This window comes from Elgaria multicarinata, chromosome 2 (assembly GCF_023053635.1).
Source record: "Elgaria multicarinata webbii isolate HBS135686 ecotype San Diego chromosome 2, rElgMul1.1.pri, whole genome shotgun sequence".
Taxonomy (NCBI): domain Eukaryota; kingdom Metazoa; phylum Chordata; class Lepidosauria; order Squamata; family Anguidae; genus Elgaria; species Elgaria multicarinata.
This window is the reverse complement of record NC_086172.1, coordinates 18,153,344-18,172,646: the sequence shown is the minus strand read 5'-3', so window position 1 is coordinate 18,172,646 and position 19,303 is coordinate 18,153,344. Positions and strand designations below refer to the sequence as shown.

Genomic DNA, 19,303 nt, shown 5'->3' with positions numbered 1-19,303 from the left:
AGCGCAGGAGCCAGGAAAGGTAAGTAAGGGTTTTTTTGTTTTTATTCTCCTTCCCCCCCCCCCCCAAATCTGTGATCTCCCCCCACCTGGCCCCGTATTTATTTATTTATTTATTTATTACATTTTTATACTGCCCAATTGCCGAAGCTCTCTGGGCGGTTCACAAAAATTAAAACCATCAAGAACATAATAAAACATCCAACAATCTAAAACCCAAATACAAAATACAATATAAAAAGCACAACCGGGATAAAACCACACAGCGGAAATTGGTATAGGATTAAAATACAGAATTAAAACAGCAAAGTTTAAATTTAGGTGTTAAAATACTGAGAAAATAAAACGGTCTCCTTCCCCCGCCTGCCCGCGATGTCCAATCCCCCGCTCGCCCCCCCCCATCCACGATGTCTGATCCCCCGCCCGATGTCCCCCGCCCTCAATTCCCCCCCAATGTCCCTTGGGCCGCGATTCCCCCCCCCATGTCCCCACCGTAGCCCTGATGGCCGCAGCACTCCTGTGGAGCACTGCGGCCTGTCTACCACTTTTCCCAGCTACTCGGGAGTAAATCCAGTAGCCAGGAAAAGCAGCAGACCTGGCTACATGCCTGTGGTCTCGGGCTCAGCCCGAGACTGCAGGAAAAACTGGGCCTCAAGCGGTGCTGGTTACCCCGGGCTCAGGGAGGGTTCACCCCTGCCTGAGCCCGGGATACCCTGTGCGTCATCTGGATGCCCCGTCTAGGAAGGCCCCAAGAGACCATCCTAGCAGGTCACATATGAATGAATAATTATACCTGCTTCACCCAAGGAGTTACGTTCTTCTTGAGTCTCAGTTCGCGGCTTTGTGCTTCCGTCACTCCCAGACATTTTCCGATCTGCTTATCTGAGAAGCCGATCTGCTTGGCTCTCCTCAGGCTTTCCTCTGCAATGGACTCGCTGAATGGATGAACATAAAAAGAATGCATTACGGATACTGTTTGCTTGATGTACTTCTCAGATATGGTTCAGACTCAAGAATGTAACTTTCATGGGGAAAGCAGGAAACCGTTGGAAGCCTAACTCTGACTAACATAAGCCGCTGTGAGGTTAAAAAGTTGCTTCATGATCCTTGGAGGAAACACTTGATTCAAAATGAAATTAAAATAATTGGCTGACAGCACACTTACCTAGAATGCAAGAATTTGCCTTTGAGGTCAAGTCTGGCATGCACCCCAAAAAACTTCCTCAACTACTTGTCACAACTGAGCATGTATATAAGGAGTCATTAGACGGTAATATTATACTCCCCCTATCCAGAAATACAGAGACTATATTTACCAGCCATTTTACTCTCCTGACATAGATTTTATTATTTATTAAGAGTGTAAACAAGGTACAAAAATAAAGATTCATAAAACATCACCACAGGCTACAAAAATCCAATTCATATATATTAAATAAGAGTACAAATACTACATTTATCCAACAACTTCATATAACCCCTGACATCTTTAACTATTCATAAACCTAACCCAGTTATTCTCTCTGAGTTGCTTGTGTCTACAACAATATTTAAAGAACCTATCAACTTAAGTCTTTTGCACACACTTTTCCTCATCACTTATACGCATGCCCTCCAGTCATGCAGTTTCTCTCTGCGATACCATTCACAGGGCTCACATGACACATACAACCACCAATTTGATTGCACGGGGTGATTGGGGGTTGCAGCATGTCATCCGAAACTGGTCATTATGGGTTATTCGATGGTTAAACAACCTTCACCTAACCCCTACTTCAAATCATGGGTTACGTGAGGGGTATTTAACCCATGATGACCAGCTTTGGACAACTTAGTCACTCAGCCCAATCAGGGGTTGCGCAATCAAAATAGCAGTGACATGTGCCCAGCATGTGCTGTAGCTTATCGCCATGTCATACAAACCAGGCCATTGTATGAGTATGGTGAGCTTCATACATCACCCATTGTGGCATGATTGCTAAAATCTTGTGACTGTGTCCGCACAGCTCCTGATAACATGCACCATCTCTACCTGCATGGTTAGGAGAATCTGTGTGTTTCCGTAGCACACTAAGTGGCATGGCCACCCCATCATGTTGTTAGGTATGAAGTGGGCCTGTGTGAACTGTACAAGGTATTTTGGATATGATGCTCAATTGCATGAGTGTGCCAGGCAAGGCTTCCACTTTCTCATCCTTTCTGGCCAAAATAAATTGGTAGATTTCAACCTCTGGTTTTCCCGTTGTCATTGGGTGCTGTGAGCAGGCTAAGGATTTTGGTGTGAAGTATCCTGAGTGGTAAGAAAGGATGTGAATTGTTTCAATGTTAATGGGCTATTTAAGTTCTTAACTCTGCCCCACTTAAAGTGCTTCATTTTGGGGGGATGGTGCTCTACATTTCTTCCATCAATCACAACCCCTCCCTTTCAGAACTAAGGGCTTTTATTAGCGAACTTTCTGTTTATAGAGATTAAAAGCTTATGGTCAATATTCCAGTAAGAATATGCATCCATACCCACATCTAAAGGAAGGCATCCCTTACTGAACACAGCCTCAGGCTGCTCCCAAATTGTAGACCAGTGACTGGAAGCCACAGCTTTGTATGGTAGCTTCCTAATTCAAGCAACATCTGCCAGTACTTACAAGGCTTCCTATATTTTTGTTTTATTCGCGTCGCCCTCGTCAATCTAAATCTTGGTCTCTCTTCTCGCTGCCTTGCTCTTTTGCCATCTTTGGCCGCCTTCTGCTGAACTAAGTGTTTCTTCCCAGCTCGCCTTATGCATTTTTCATCTCCTCAGTTCCTGTTTCTCCTTCTGTACTAAGCACTTGCTACATACGGAGTCTTCTGTTGCCTCTCCCCTCACCCTGATCAACCTTCTGCCTCTCTCTCCCCAGTTCTTAAGGCCACCCTTTTTCTGGAGTTGCGCTTTACTCAAACCATGGAAGAGCCTGCCTATATTTTTAGTTCCTCTACTTCCTATTCTCACTGTTAAGAGCATCCTTGATTAGCTTGTCTAATAAATCAATGTTTTATGTGCAAGCAAGCACTGAATCAGGAAGGAGAAGATGATGAACAAATAATAATATTCTTTTCCTAAACCAGAGACGATGAATTATGTTATGAACATAAGAGCAGCCCTACTGGATCACCAACTAGTCCAGCATGCACAGAGACCAAACAGATGGTTCCAAGAAGCTCACAAGCATATCCATTCTACATTTGAAATTAAAATGTAGGATTTCACAGAGCTTTTAAAAAGCACAACATTTTTAGGGAAATGTCTGAATTACACCAAGGCAGATACGCAAGTCAGTCTGTAGGCCAGATGCTCGTGCCCTGAACTTTAGGGAGCTGAATTTTAGTGAGACAAGTCTAGAAGGCGAAGCTTTGTGCTTCATTACTTTGAGCATCCCAAACCACCACAGGACGCCTTGCAGTCTATGGAACATATTATGCTAAAACCAACCTTAGGCTTGAAACAAAGATTGCACTAGCTTGACCAGGGTCGGGGGGGGGGGGTTCTCGGTCTCTCCTCCTCCACAGCAACCCTCCATGCCTGGGTGTCTCCGATTTTGAGGGTCTTTGAGGGTTGGGGGACTACTGCAGGGGGAATTTTCCCCCTACCTGTTCCGCAGATGGAACTGCTTTCATCAGCAGAACACCATAATGGGATTCAACTCAAGCCCTGTTCACATGTAGGGCAAAAGTGGAGAGGGGACATGACTGCGCATGTAAGCCCCATGCTCACTGTCCCTGTGCAACTGGCAAATACTATTTTAACAGCAAAATGTACTTACAAAGACTTTTCAGACCTTCACACTCAACATGCAAAGGTTTAACCGCCAGCTGGGCATTCAAGGACATTGGGGTAAGATGTAAGTCCACCACCACCACCACCACCACAGTACCCCTCCCCACTTTTGCTCTACACGTGACCAGGTGAATGCCTAGATTAATCTGGATTTTAGAAGCTAAGAAGGGCAAGATCTGGTTAGCACTTGCACTTAGAAAGCTAGGTGGAGCAGTTTTGAGATACAGCAACTAGATAGAGTTGCATAAAAGGAATCTGTGCTATAGATCCAGCTTGGCCTTTGACTCTATTGAATGGCCTTGGACAACTCATTCTCTTAGAGCCAAACTCCACAGGATACTGAATAGGGCCACTGAATTCAGGGCTGTACTACCACAGGCTACTGTTGAGGTGAATGCTCCCCATGTAAGCAATGTCTGCATGCAATAAACTAACATACTAACAAAGAACAATTTAGCATAGCCCTCTAAAATTAGCATATATCATTTCTTTTCCTTGAGATGCTAGTTTTCCAGGGGGAAACATTATGCAGGAAAACATTCAAATGTCTGCCATTTGAAATACAACAGTCCTAGTGTTTAGAACATTGTGACCTCATCCAATTTTCCAGCAAGTTCCTGGAAGGGGGAAATGTTGCACTTAGTTAGGTCATAGCAGGGTGCTATGCTCATGCTCATTGCTTTTTTGTTTTTTCTCTGCTAATTGCCTTTCTAGCAGGAGGCGTCATAAATAATCCCAATACCTATGAACTCTATATCATATTATTTAGTGGAATGTGTACATTGTCCCTGTGATGTCAGCGATGAATTGTCATTCCGGGTTTTGTGCTCTCTCATATTGAAACAAGGTATATGATTCAAAAATAACACATTACCTCATTTAATAGACAATGGCCATATTCAAATAGATAGTAAGCCTGGCTTATCATGAATGAGCTATGTGCTATGCATGTGACTCATTGGCTCCTCCGAATAGTTTCACTGACTAATCAAATTGTGAATGATTTGGCATGTTGTCAAAATTGGGGTACTTGACTTGTCACGTAAAAGCCAGGATTGTAAACTAGGGTTTGTTCTTGGCTTATGGAACCTGGCTGGTTTGGAAGGAACAACTCAGGCCCACATATTGGAATATAGTAAAAAAGAAGAGGGGCCGACCAAGGGCAAGATGGATGGATGATATTCTGGAGGTGACGGACTCGACCTTGGGGGAGCTAGGGGTAGTGACAGCCGACAGAAAGCTCTGGCGTGGGCTGGTCCATGAAGTCACAAAGAGTCGGAAGCGACTGAACGAATATACAACAACAACAACAACAAAAAAGTCCTAGTTTGTTGAGCCAGTTGTGCTAGAAAGGGGAGCCAAGCAAGAGTGAACAGGCTGTTCACACAGCTTTTCCATGATTCTTCTGTATGGATACAGCTCATAAATAACTGCGAAAGAATGAACAATATCACTGAATATAATTTGGAGCTAGCAAGGTCAGATCATTGTTGAATAGAGTAAAAGTACCGCATGACCCAGAGAATTAATGAGTACCAACCAGCATTAAAATGGGTGAAGATTAAGATAATAGGCATGTTTGACTCCCTTAATTAAATATTAAATACCTCCAATGATTTGCAGGAAATGCACATATTCTGAAAAACCTTCCCAATGGACTCACTCATATTACACTAATGGTACATATCTCTTGTATAATTTTGCAGGGTTACACATCTGTAGAAAATTAAGTGTGTAGAAAGCACACTTACTGTGCAATCCTATATATGTTTACCTAGATGTAACTCCCACTATGCATAGTAATTTTGCATAAGATCACAGCTGTACAATGAAATTGTATGCATACCTACTCAGGAGTAAATCCCACTGTGTTCACTGGGGCTTATTCCCAAGTAAGCTGAATAGGACTGTAGCCTTATACACATGTAAATACTTTTTTTTTCTGAAGACAGAAGAGGGGGGACTTTAGGAATCTAAAATTTGGCAACAAATGCTAAATCTGATTTGTGCTCCAAGATCTTAGCTTTCAGTCTTAAAATAAGTCCCATCCCTTATGATTTCTTAGAAAAATGTAAGAGAGTTTCTGCTCTAGACACCATGGCAAGGAACTTGTAGCCTGCAGACACAGGTGAGAAAATAGGTCATGTCCTTATTAAAACGACAAAATAACCTTTTGTGTTAGCAAATAGGTAATTAAATCTGCAATCTTAAACATGCTTATTAAGAAGTCCCACTGAATGCAGGGGGGACTTGTTTCAGAGTAAGCATGCTTTGAATTGGGTTGTAAATCCTAATTTGTTCATTCTGAATTTCCCAGTTTGCATGGTTATTTCAAGTCACCGAATTTTGTATTTTTAGTGGAGTATTCCAGATTCCCTATTGTGAAAGCACAATTTGTCACTGACTTTCCAAACTTCCAACCAATAACGTATTTTACAAATTAATACAAGAAAAAAGCAACCAATGTATGAGCCTCAACTGCAACTCGCCACCATCTGCAATTAACAGAGTTAAATTCATTTTTAATGGTTGTGTGTTACCTAAGCATGACCTCAGGGTGGGAGAAGGAACAGCCATCTTTTGCTCTCTCTTTCAGTTGCCTCTGAAAGATTCAGGGTCAATTGCCATCTCATCCCAGCCAAAGGAAGAAATTGGCCTTCATCTGCAGTTCTTTTATTCCAATTCAGATCTTCAGTGTACCATTAAAATAATTGCCAAGAAGGAAGCATATGCATTGCAAGAAACGGCTTATTCACTCTCTGGGCTAGAAACCATGATGCAGTTTAATGATTCAATCATTTCAGGCAGAATTCCTTTGGCATGGAGGTGTCCGGGTGCGAACAGCACAGGAATGTGGTTCAAAACAGAAAGTATCCAAGTAGGAAAGACAAGTATAGCATGTACCCAGGGACAAGGAAAGGAAAATCCATCATAAAAGAGAAAAGTCTCCTATCTAAAGATTACTTTTCCTATAAATTTGTTATAATTGTAGCTTTATACGATGTTCTCTCCATGATGCACGGGGAAGACAACAAAATTTCTTATCTCACAATGCTTTGGATAATATCAATATCCTAAGAAATCTAAGAAGCCAACCCACTGCTCTTCAACATTTTTATTAATGATTTGGACGAGGAGGTGCAGGGAACGCTTATCAAATCTGCAGATGACACAAAATTGGGTGGGATAGCTAATACCCTGGAAGACAGAAACAAACTTCAAAGTGATCTTGATAGGCTGGAGTGCTGGGCTGAAAACAACAGAATGAAATTTAATAGGGATAAATGCCAAGTTCTACATCTAGGAAATAGAAACCAAAGGCACAGTTACAAGATGGGGGATACTTGGCTCAGCAATGCTACAAACGAGAAGGATCTTGGAATTGTTGTAGATCGCAAACTGAATAGGAGCCAACAGTGCGATATGGCTGCAAGAAAGGAAAATGCTATTTTCGGCTGCATTAATAGAAGTATAGCTTCCAAATCACGTGAGGTACTAGTTCCTCTCTATTCGGCCCTGGTTAGGCCTCATCTAGAGTATTGCGTCCAGTTCTGGGCTCCACAATTCAAGAAGGACGCAGGCAAGCTGGAGCGTGTTCAGAGGAGGGCAACCAGGATGATCAGGGGTCTGGAAACAAAGCCCTATGAAGAAAGACTAAAAGAACTGGGCATGTTTAGCCTGTAGAAGAGAAGACTGAGGGGAGACATGAGAGCACTCTTCAAATACTTAAAAGGTTGTCACACAGAGGAGGGCCAGGATCTCTTCTCGATCCTCACAGAGTGCAGGACACGGAATAACGGGCTCAAGTTAAAGGAAGCCAGATTCCGGCTGGACATCAGGAAAAACTTCCTGACTATTAGAGAAGTATGACAATGGAATCAGTTTCCTAGGGAGGTTGTAGGCTCTCCCACACTAGAGGCCTTCAAGAGGTAGCTGGACAACCATCTGTCAGGGATGCTTTAGGGTGGATTCCTGCATTGAGCAGGGGTTGGACTCGATGGCCTTGTAGGCCCCTTCCAACTCTGCTATTCTATGATTCTATACCAAGTCAGAACAATGGTCCATCTATGCCAGTATCTTCTACACTGAGGGGCAGTAGTTGTCCAGGGTTTCAGGCAGGGGTCTTTCTCAGTCCTATCAGGAGATGCCAGAGATTAAACCTAGGGTCTCTTTTTGCATGCAAAGCTCTTCCACTGACTTTCTACAGCTCTTCTCCTATCGCAAATTAGGCATCTGAGTCAGATTCCCAGTAAACGTGCCATCCAATGAGTCTGTGGGCATGGCTAAACAATGGGGTTGGAGGGGTATGATCTCACACTTTTATGAGCGTGAGATCGTCCCCCTTGTCTACACGTGGCGCACAACGTCCCAGGAGGAAGAGGACATTGCAGCTGCCATTTTGTTTCTGTTTTTCAATCGGAGAAGAGCTCGCTCCTGCACAAAATGTGAGGGTTGTTTTAAAACAACAAAAACCCTCCCCCCACCCACCCACAATGGGCACAGAGTTCCTGAGGAGCTCTATGCCCTGTGCCCGGGTCCTCACAGTTACTCGCGAGGAGTCGGGACAAAAACACGATTTTTATTTATTTATTTATTCATTTCATTTCTATACTGCCCAATAGCCGAAGCTTTCTGGGTGGTTCACAAAAATTAAAACCATGAAGAGCATAATAAAACAACCAATGGCGGGCCACACGTTCTGTAGTCTCAGGATCATCCCGAGACCACAGAAAAATTGGAATTTATGGGTAGGGCTATATCCCAGGCCAAGGGAGGGATTGTCCCTCACTGCTCCTGGGATGCCCTGTGCATCATGTAGATGCACAGGGATGATCCCGGGACAATCCCCAGGATATCACCCCGTCTAGCCGTGCCCTATGTGAGCTAAGCTGCGATTTGAATGCTTCTCCCCCAGATCCCAAACCCAGTACTTCAGTAACTAGAACCTACTAGCACTCAAGCTTATGACAGACATATACAACCCCTCCCTCTGCCACTTGAAATGTCTTAGTCCAGCCCTCACATGGTTTCTGCACAAACACACTTCTACAATTTCACTCTCATTTCAGGTTTGTCTGTTGCCATCTTCCTTTCAAGTGAGTTGCAAGGTCTTTCACAACGACAAGGCAGTAGTATTATATAACCATTTTTGGCACTGGGAAACACAGCAGAGGAAATGGCCATATACCAAGGCCGTAGCTAGACCTAAGGTTTATCCCAGGATTGTCCTGGGGTCAAACCTGTTCATCTAAGGCCACAGCTAGACCTAAGGTTTATCCTGGGATCATCCAGGGTTCGCCCCTGCCTGAGCACTGGATCCCCTGTGTGTCACCTAGATGAACAGGTTTGACCCCTGGACGATCCAGGGATAAACCTTAGGTCTAGCTATGGCCTAAGTGCCACACAGGGCATCCAGCGCTCAGGCAGGGACGAACCCGGGATGATCCTGGGATAAACCTTAGGTCTAGCTACGGCCTAAGTCAGCCTGGCTCTCCAGGGTTTCAGGTAGGGACCCTTCCTAGCCCTGCCTCTACCTGTAATCCTGTTCAAGGGAGACGCCAAGAACTGAGCCTGGAAAACATCTGTATACAAAGCAGGTGCTGTGTCAGACCTTCTTTTTGAGCTATGGCTTCTTTAAGGCATAGATAAGTCATGTTACCAGTCCAAAATGTGCCGAAAAGGTGGGGGAATCTCCCCCATCCAGTTTTGCCCCCACCCCCGCACGTCTTAGTTCTGTGGCCTACTAACTACGTTCTACTTATAAACACGCACACATGCCCTTCAAAAATCTTTGTAAGGTTAAATTCACTAAATTCAATCCTGTAACTAAATTTAAAGCATTGAAATTCTAAGAGGTAGTGATTAATGTCTTTTAAGCTGTTCTACTCCCAATATTTGCCTGGGCAAAATGACAGTTTGAAGTTTTAAAGCGGGAGAAAATTTGTCTTCAAGCTAGACAATCAACCTTTTTACGCACTGCCATAATCATTAAATAGTTAGGCGGTGCCGCTTAGTTCCTAACAAAATAACGTCTCCCGTGTCTTCCAGTTTATAAACAATACCAGCTATTCCCTCTGCACTACAGCTTCTCGTGTGGGTTTTCGTTGCTATGGCGTGTGTGTGTGTGTGTGTGCGTGTGTTTTATTGTTGTTTAAAATTCCACCCTGTCATCTCTGAAACTCCATCCACTCATGCTTCTTCTTCAATAATAAATGATAAAAGGAAATGGAATAAATTCCCCTTAATGAGGAAATTTCCACCTGGCACAGAGGAACTGGGGAAATCTATTAACTGACTCAAGGAACGCCTGCAGCATCACAATTACCAGGGGGAACCGGAGCACTTCAGTACGGCCTTCTCTTCCACTTGACTGGCTTTCATCTGATCTACTGACTCATAAGTAATACCAAACTAACGTGCCTTTGGAAAGCACCCTGTCTAATATGCAATTGAGCATCCTGCTAGCTGAAGGGCTTTACAAAGTTATTACCAGTAAGGGGAGGCACTGCAAAGGCATATAAAACTTACATGGCGCTTCTCCGGGCCCGCTTCCCCAGGGCTTCACTCAGCCCTCACCTTTCCCTACAGCAAGCAAAGACTGCTCAGCCCAGAGCCACGACGTCAAGATGCTCCTAGTGCCTTGAGATGGTGGCTCCTGAAGGCTTCAGTCACCCGTTGTCTTTCCTGATGGGGAAAGGAAAGGGGCAAGGGAAGCCAGTTCAGTGAGTGTGTGCGTGCGTGCGTGCGTGCGTGCGTGCGTGTCTGTGTGAATGGAGTTTGTGAAACCCAGAAAGCTTAGTGTGTGTCTGTGTATACACAGTGTGAGTGAGAGGGAGAAAGGTGGGTGTGAGAGAGAGGGGGCTGCCTGGGCAAGCAGGTGGGAGGGCCAACTTTGGGCTGCGGCCTGCCCGCTGCTGGCATGCAAGCCTCAAACCTTTTGCCCCAAGCCAGTTCTGCTCTTGTGCTGAAAATGCTTCCCTGCTCCTGATGCAAGCTACCGTGCGATGAAATCCACACATAGAATCATAGAATAGCAGAGTTGGAAGGGGCCTACAAGGCCATCGGGTCCACTCCCCTGCTCAATGCAGGAATCCACCTTAAAGCATCCCTGACAGATGGTTGTCCAGCTGCCTCTTGAAGGCCTCTAGTGTGGGAGAGCCCACAACCTCCCTAGGGAACTGGTTCCATTGTCGTACTGCTCTAACAGTCAGGAAGTTTTTCCTGATGTCCAGCTGGAATCTGGCTTCCTTTAACTTGAGCCCGTTATTCCATGTCCTGCACTCTGGGAGGATCGAGAAGAGATCCTGGCCCTCCTCTGTGTGACAACCTTTTAAGTATTTGAAGAGTGCTCTCATGTCTCCCCTCAATCTTCTCTTCTCCAGGCTAAACATGCCCAGTTCTTTCAGTCTCTCTTCATAGGGCTTTGTTTCCAGACCCCTGATCATCCTGGCTGCCCTCCTCTGAATATGCTCCAGCTTGTCTGCGTCTGAATGCATTTTCTCTAGGGTCCCAGATGCACGACCAAGTATTTAATATTAGTATATATGGGGCAGAGCCATACTACTGACTCATACCAGTTTAACAGTTGTTCCCACCTATGAATGCACACTGGGAATTGTAGTTCTGTGGGGGCAAGGCGAGGGATCACTAATAGAATTCTTGCCAAATCACAAAGAAGCCATGACAGCTGCAGCGGTACAAAATTGATAGAGGTTTCTGGTGTAGACGGGACCATAAAGAATTCCACACTCGCTACCTATGGCATATGAATGCTCCCTCCTTGGTACAGCTCTGCTTGTCTAACTGGCTCTGCTTGTCTAACTTAACTCCTCAGGTATTAGTTATGTGAAGGACTAAGAAGGGTAGAGCAAGGAGTGGGGAATATGTGCAGGCTGATGAAGTGGAGCCCATCAGAATCATCTTCCCTAGGGCTCAGCATTTCTAACTGGACTGGAAGCAAGCCAACCTGGGATCAACATCCAGCCTGGTCAGGCAAATACTGTGGGCCACAGATTCCAAGAGAGCCCATCAGCATTACTGACATCCCCTTACTTTGTTTTGTTTCTTTACATTTCAACTGGCCAGAAGGCACACTGCAAAATGGCCACTGGCCATTCTTCTTTTCCAGAGATTGTCCTGGGCTTTAACCCAGCAGACCCCCGGCTCCAGAGGCATTCTGGGGAAATGAAGATGTTGGACGGTTGCAGCATTGGCCAGGCCTTTGCTTGACAGTGCCTCTGCTGCCCTGTAAAAATATAAAAGCAAGGGCTGGGGAGGAAATGGAGATTCCTGCTCATGGCCTTGGAAGCTCTTGGGGACGGGATGCCAGATTACACAAGGAGCCCACCAGGGTGGTGCAGGGACCCTCAGAAGGAACATTGCCCAGGGCTTCTTCAAAGCTGGTGCTGGTCCTGGAAGTAAATTGGGTAATCGCTCTACCCCAATACAGGGAACAAAGAGAAGAAGCACAAGCTAACTCCTTCCTACATGTATCTCAGAAACAGAGTTTCTCTCTCTCTCTCTCCCTCACACACACACACACACACACACACACACATCATAGAACAATGGCAGTTGGTCTGAATTTGCTCAATGTTTATCAGTCCAGTTTGATTTTTTTAAAACTAGAAAAAGGCCTCAGCTAGACGAGGGGGGTTGGAGGGAGGCGATCTCGCAATTTTATGATCGCGAGATGGTCGCCCTGGTTTACACGTGGTACGCGACATCGTGGCTGCCATTTGTTCTTTTACAGAACACGGAGCGCACGAGCGCTTGTGCGCAGGTGTTTTTTTTTTAAAAAAAAATACTTTCCCCCACCCCACCTCGATGGGCGCAGAGCTCCTCTGTGGTTACTCGCGAGGAGCTGGGTTAAACCGTGATGCCCGGCCACACATTCCGCGATCTCGGGATCAGCCCAGGACCATAGAAAAACCGGGCTAGAAGGGTAGGGCTATATCCCTCCCTGATCCCGGGATCTCCTGTGCGTCATCTGGATGCACAGGGGTGATCCCGGGGCAATCACTGGGATAAGCCCTCATCTAGCTATGGCCTAACTGACACACCGAAGGGGACAGTGGGGGCGAGAGGCAAGTCCTTCTTCTTCTCCTTGCCAAGTTTGCTCCTCAGAGGTTCATGTTGGTTTTACTCAATTGTTTCTGACGTTCCACAAGCTCTAGAGTAAGCTACAATTACAGTAATGAGATTGGAGCAAATATTGTTTGTCTCCTTGCCTCAAGGAGACAGGTTATAACTACTTTCCTCAAGAGGAACCTTATTCGAAAGATGACTTGTCAGGATGTGTCAGGACCCATTAAAGTAGTGCAAGATGTAAACTAACAACAATCCTCACTCTTTCCTTTCAGCAAGCAATGCTATGATGTTTATATAGGTGTGGGTCAACAAAATATATTCAAAGAAGCTGAAATTATTACCTCAGAAGCCAAACAGCAGATAAATAATAAATAACGGGTGAACTGGGAGCATCATGGAGTATAGTATAACGTTTTCTCGGGGTCTCTACCTCACATTTTACTAAGTAAAAAGAATCCTTCTAAGGATGCCTCATGCTTGCTTTTTTTGTGCTTGTAGAATAATATGTTAAGTACAAACTTCTCCACATCTGAATTTCTCCCCACATTTGTGGGTCCCAAATAAAGTGGTCCTGTTCACTAAGTGGCACGGGTGACTTAGAAATCTGACATTCTTCCATTTTTACTATTTACTATTTTACACACTACTATTGATGCCTTTTTAAATACAAGTTACTTGATGCACATTGACTACAGCTCTATGCAATCATGTAATTGTATCAAGAGTCCTTTTGATGCAGGTTTTTTATCAATAAGTACTTGTTAGAAGAAGAAAATCATGCACCAAAACCTGTGAAAAACTAAGCATGTGCCACTTCTGAAATGGACTTTAGATATTATGTTGTTCATGTACCAATGTATAACTTCTAACTGTACATGGGGAGTGAGACCATGGCAGTGTCCATCCTCTGTTATTATTATTATTATTTATTTATATAGCACCATCGATGTACATGGTGCTGCACAGACCACACAGTAAATAGCAAGACCCTGCCGCATAGGCTTACAATCTAATAAAGTTGTAGTAAACAATAAGGAGGGAAAGAGAATGCAAACAGGCACGGGGAAGTGTAAACAGGCACCGGGTAGGGTGAGGCTAACAGTATAGAGTCAGAACAAACTCAAAGTTTAAAAGCTATAGGGAAAAGAAAAGTTTTTAGCTGAGTTTTAAAAGCTGAGATTGAGTTGGTAGTTCTCAAGTGTTCTGGAAGAGCGTTCCAGGCATGAGGGGCAGCAGAGGAAAAAGGACGAAGCCGAGTAAGGGAAGTGGAGGTCCTTGGGCAGGCGAGAAGCATGGCATCAGAGGAGCGAAGAGCACGAGCGGGGCAATAGTGTGAGATGAGAGAGGAGAGATAGGCAGGAGCTAGACCGTAAAAAGCTTTGAAGGTCAACAGGAGAAGTTTATATTGGATTCTGGAGTGAATTGGAAGCCAATGAAGAGATTTCAGAAGCGGAGTGACATGGTCAGAGCGGCGGGCCAGGAAGATGATCTTAGCAGCAGAGTGGTGGACAGAGACCAGCGGACTGATGCAATGTACTCTTCATGGGGCTGCCTTTGAAGACGTTTTGGAAGCTGCAGCTCGTGCAAAATGCAGCGGCCAGATTGATAACCAGAACTAGAAGGTTCGAGCATATAAGACCAGCTCTGGCCCGCTTGCATTGGCTGCCAATACATTTCCGAGTCCAATTCAAGGTGCTGGTTTTAACCTATAAAGCCTTACATGGCTTGGGACCACAATACCTGATGGAACGCCTCTCCCAACATGAACCTACCCATACACTGCACTCAACATCTAAGGTCCTTCTCCGAGTGCCTACTCCAAGGGAAGCTCGGAGGATGGCAACAAGGGAGAGGGCCTTTTCAGTGGTGGCCCCCCAATATTGGAATGATCTCCCCAATGAGGCTCACCTGGCGCCAACATTGTTATCTTTTTGGTGCCAGGTCAAGACTTTTCTCTTCTCCCAGGCAGTTAACAACATATGCTGAGTTTTTAACTGACCCTAGAATAATTGTTTTAAATGGATATTGTTGTTTTTATGCTTTTGATGGTTTAAATTTTTTATATTTGCTTTTAATGTTCACTGTTTTAAACCTTTGTAAACCTCTCAGAGAGCTTCGGCTATGTGGCGGTATATAAATGTAATAAAATAAATAAACAAACAAGTATGCCCCACCTTGAACTATGCACGTTCAGTAGACTGTCAGATCTATTTTTATACAAACTGTGTGCATGGAAGCTTGTCTATCCAACCAAATAAGCATTTTTTCAGGGTTCAGGATTATGTGAATAGTCGATGTGCATACAATTAGCATGCACACTGAATCTATTATGACAGTCGACTGAATGCGTATACAGTATCTTGGGATGAGGCCTGACACCATAATTCCACTATACCTACATATGCCATATTCAATATATACACATAGGTTTTGTGATCTGTGCTCAGTTTAAATGGAAGGCAGGTGGAGAGAACATGGAAGGGAGAACTCACAAGTACCCCCTTCAATGAGATGTATGACCTGTCTCTACAGCACTTGACATTTCACCATGGAAAATACACATGGAGCTTTATTTTTTGCAAATTAGCTCAGAAGTGCAAATGCAGGAAACACAACTCATTTGCATCTTTTTCCATGCTTCCTTGCACCATGCAAACTCACTCTAAAACAGAGCAAATAGAACTATGTAAATTTCTAGCACTGGACAGTACAGGCCCAACTTGGAAGAATGACCTCCAGAATCACAATAGGATCCGCACACAAGAACCTTTAAAATTTACCCAGGTGAGAAGCATTAAAAGAAATCCTCCCCACAAAAATAATTTCCATCTAGACCAAAAAAGGCTGATTATGTATCTATATCTATGTATTGTGCACATTGCAATCCGATTATCACATAGAACTTGAGATGTTAGACAATGTCCCATGATTGATTGGTACAGTTAGTGAAACATGATTAGTTATTCCAGTTTAAGATAGTGGGTGCTTTAGATGGTTGTATTAAGGAATAAACATTTCTGTGTACTTTCTAAATTTAAATGGAAAATCAACTTGAGGAAATAGAGCGGGTGGCAGGGAGGTTGCTTCAGAGCTAACTCCAAAGGGTAAAGCTCTGGTTACCTCCACAATCTGCAATGAGCATGAAGAACTTCCTTGGAAAAGGCAGGGAACTCTCTGCATGCAGATAAAACCTTCTATGCTCACCAAAGATTGCTGGATTAGGATACATGCCTATGTAGCTCTAACTAATGTCATGCAAAAAATGTTCATCATATCTCTCCAACTAATCTAAATAAGCAAGAACGCTAGCCTTTTCGGTTTTAAAGTGACTGAAGGCCAGATGCCTGTGGGAAATTATGGCCGTGCCTTCAAATCTTATTATTAGTTATTTCAGTGGTTCCCAAAGTGGGCGGTACTGCCCCCTTGGGGGCGGTGTGGGCGCTTGAGGTGGTCTCTCCAGAAGGTCTTAAAAACCAGGGACCCTCTGAACTGCTGCCCTCCTGTCCTAATCAGCCCGGCAGCTATTGTGAGGCTTGGGGGGAGGGGGGGTTGGAAAGAGAGAGAGAGAGATGCTGTGTGTCTGTGTGTGTGCTCCCACCCCCCAAAAAATCTGGACCACAACAGGATTGGGAGAGAAAAGAAAAGGGGGAGGGGGAGAGAATTGCAATTCCCCAGGTCCTTCCTGGCTAAAGAAGATTCAGCAGCACCTTTTTCCAGAATGCTTGCTGAAACCATTCCTATCTGCCCTTGCTTATTTCAGGGTGTCCAACCCCCTTTTTTCAAGCGTTCTTTTGGTAAACAAGGTATGTGTGCATCTTGTGTCACCATAAAAACAGAGCTGCAGCACAATCCTAAGTATGTCTACTCAGAAGTAAGCCCCACTGAGATCAATAGAACTTACTCTGAGGTAAATGTGCATAGGATTCAGCCTGAAAACGAAGAGAGGGTGAAGAAAAGACAGGAGAAAATGAATTGTAGAAACAGAATAGCAAGGTAACTGTGGGATATTTAACCATATTGAAAGACAATAAGTACAGTAAAATTAGTGCCCCTCTACTTCAATCCCAGCCAGGTTTTCCATAGGAAAACTCTGTACCAGGTGGCAGATAATTATTTTATAATTTTAACTAAAATATATTATCCTTTCCTATAACAAAATGGTGCTTACTCCTAAGTAAGTGTGTTCCACTGAAGAAGGAAATCCTATTTGATTCCTGTATTCATGCTAGTGTGACATGATAAGTTAAAGACACAATTTTATGCATGTTTAGACAGAAAAAAAGTCCTTCAACTCCTAGAATCCCTTCTAAATGGGAAGCACCCACCCCAGGCTTGCTGAGGGAGGGAAGGAAAAGAGAGCAAACACCTCTGTTTGCAGCCAGTGTGACAGGGCATACCAACTGAATTTTGAATAAAGTATTCAATTGTTACTGTTTTGAATTTTATTGTTATTATTTTCCTTAGTGGGTCGTTGAAAACTGCTATTCTGAATAATGATTTTTATAGTGTAGGGTAGGGGGCGCTGGGCATGAGTTTGTGGAACCAAGGGGGCGGTGACCTGAACCACTGAGTTATTTATTACATTTATATCCTACCTTTTTTCCTCTTGTGAGGAACCCAAGGCAGCTTACATGGTCCTCCTCTCCATTTCATCCTAACAACACCCTGTGTGGTAGGTAAGGCTGAGTCACTGACTGGCCCAAAGTCATCCAGGGAGCTTCTTGGCCAAGAGGAGATTAGAAACAGGATCTCCCCAGTCCAACCCTCTAATAACTACACCACAATGGATCTTGATTTGCATATCTGATTGTCAAAAACTAACATTAGTATCAGTGCTCAGCAACGCTAGCAAGCTTCATGGTCAAGTCAGGACTAGAACCTGGATCTCCCAAGTCCTAGTCCAACATTCTAACCATATTGGCTCTCTGCATTTATTTCAACCACATGCAGTTGGATTGCAAAGTCAATACTGAACATGAGCCTGGGGGCATGTCTACACCCGCCCTATATCCCGGGATTGTCCCGGCATCATTCCTGCGCATCCAAATGCCACACGGGATCTCAGGAGTGGGCAGGGATGATGCCTCCATTTTCCTGGGATAACTCTTAGGTGTAGAAAGGAACTGGGACTGTTACCAGGTTGAAATTTCACTCCCCAAAATAATGAGTAAGCAGGACCCCTGAAATGTCATTGCTGAAAACATTTTGTCCTGATGTCTTCTAAGCTTCAGATGAAGTTAGAGGAAAGGGCTTTCCCGTTAGTTTCTAAGTACTTCTCTGTATGAGAAGTGGTAAATCAGTTTTACGGATTTTGAACTATTGTTACCGATGTGTTTTTATTTCTCTCATCATATTGTACTTTTCTCATGTTCTTTGTTTATTTTTGTTTTGCCTAGTTGTATCCGAAGGCTGTAACAATAAAATGTACTCATGTAAAACTGGATTAACTTGCAGAGTCAGAGCTTTCCTAAGCAGTTTCCTTGCATCTCTGCAGCGCTGCCGTTGTTTTCACCAGTTGGGACCTAATTTGTACAAGAGTATTCTGCATTTAGTCTCCTATCCATGGGCAAAAACTTGGGAGAATCATACATGTTAGTCCCATGTTTTGAGATCTGGAAGCGGTATTGCAAACCACGTGTGACACCCAACTGAAGAGGCAATGATTTATTGATGGCCTTTTGATCTTTCTTTCGTTCCACTTTTTTCACCTTGCAAAGTCTGGATCTAAGGTTTCTGTTCCAGTCCTTGTATCTTTGCAGACTTTGCACTAAAGTCCTATTTCCAGAAAGAAAGAAAGAAAAACTATTTTCAAAATACACCTTTGTACTCTATCAAGGTATACAGGAACAAAGAATTCTTTTTTTTAAAAAAATAAAAATCTTCCCCTCTATTTCCAGAAGTGGCTAAACAGCATTTTTGTTACAAACTCAATCGTCTGAAAGTTCCATCACACCTGGGAACAAACACTGGCTACTGTCGCTTCTCCATCGTGGCTCAGTTACTTCCTGTTTGAAAACAGGAAGTAAACAAGGAGCATGAGGCCCATTCAGTCGGGCGTTGTAATCACGCTGCTTCTCCCACACACAGCAGGAAAGAGCAGCAACTGGACTTTTTCTGGTTTTTCTTGCGGCACAAGGAAGGCCAGACAGGGCGAAAGGCACGAGAGAGGCGGATGACGTCATGTGAGGGTCCTGCAAAAGTTCCATGAGGGCCCAGTAATGAGTGTGCAATAAAAGACTCATCGGATGGAGCTCTAAATCTGCCTGGCCCTGATAATTGAAAATATTGAGGCTTGAACGGATTTAGGTAGAAAAAATTGTGAACTGCCTCCCTAGTAGGACTTGATGGGGGTCATCATGGTGAGTACCATGGCTGAAGCAAGGAATGAACCTGCAGACCAGTCTT

General features: G+C 44.1%; 1 protein-coding gene across 1 annotated transcript in view; it reads right to left on the bottom strand.

Annotated features, from left to right (window-relative positions):
- The window catches only part of CPS1 (carbamoyl-phosphate synthase 1), a 184,790-nt gene that overhangs the window by 59,044 nt on the left and 106,443 nt on the right, over positions 1–19,303 (bottom strand). Inside the window, exon 22 of the mRNA XM_063116089.1 lies at positions 791–932. Within this exon, the coding sequence (XP_062972159.1) occupies positions 791–932 (142 nt within the window). The remainder of the gene's footprint in view (positions 1–790; positions 933–19,303) is intronic.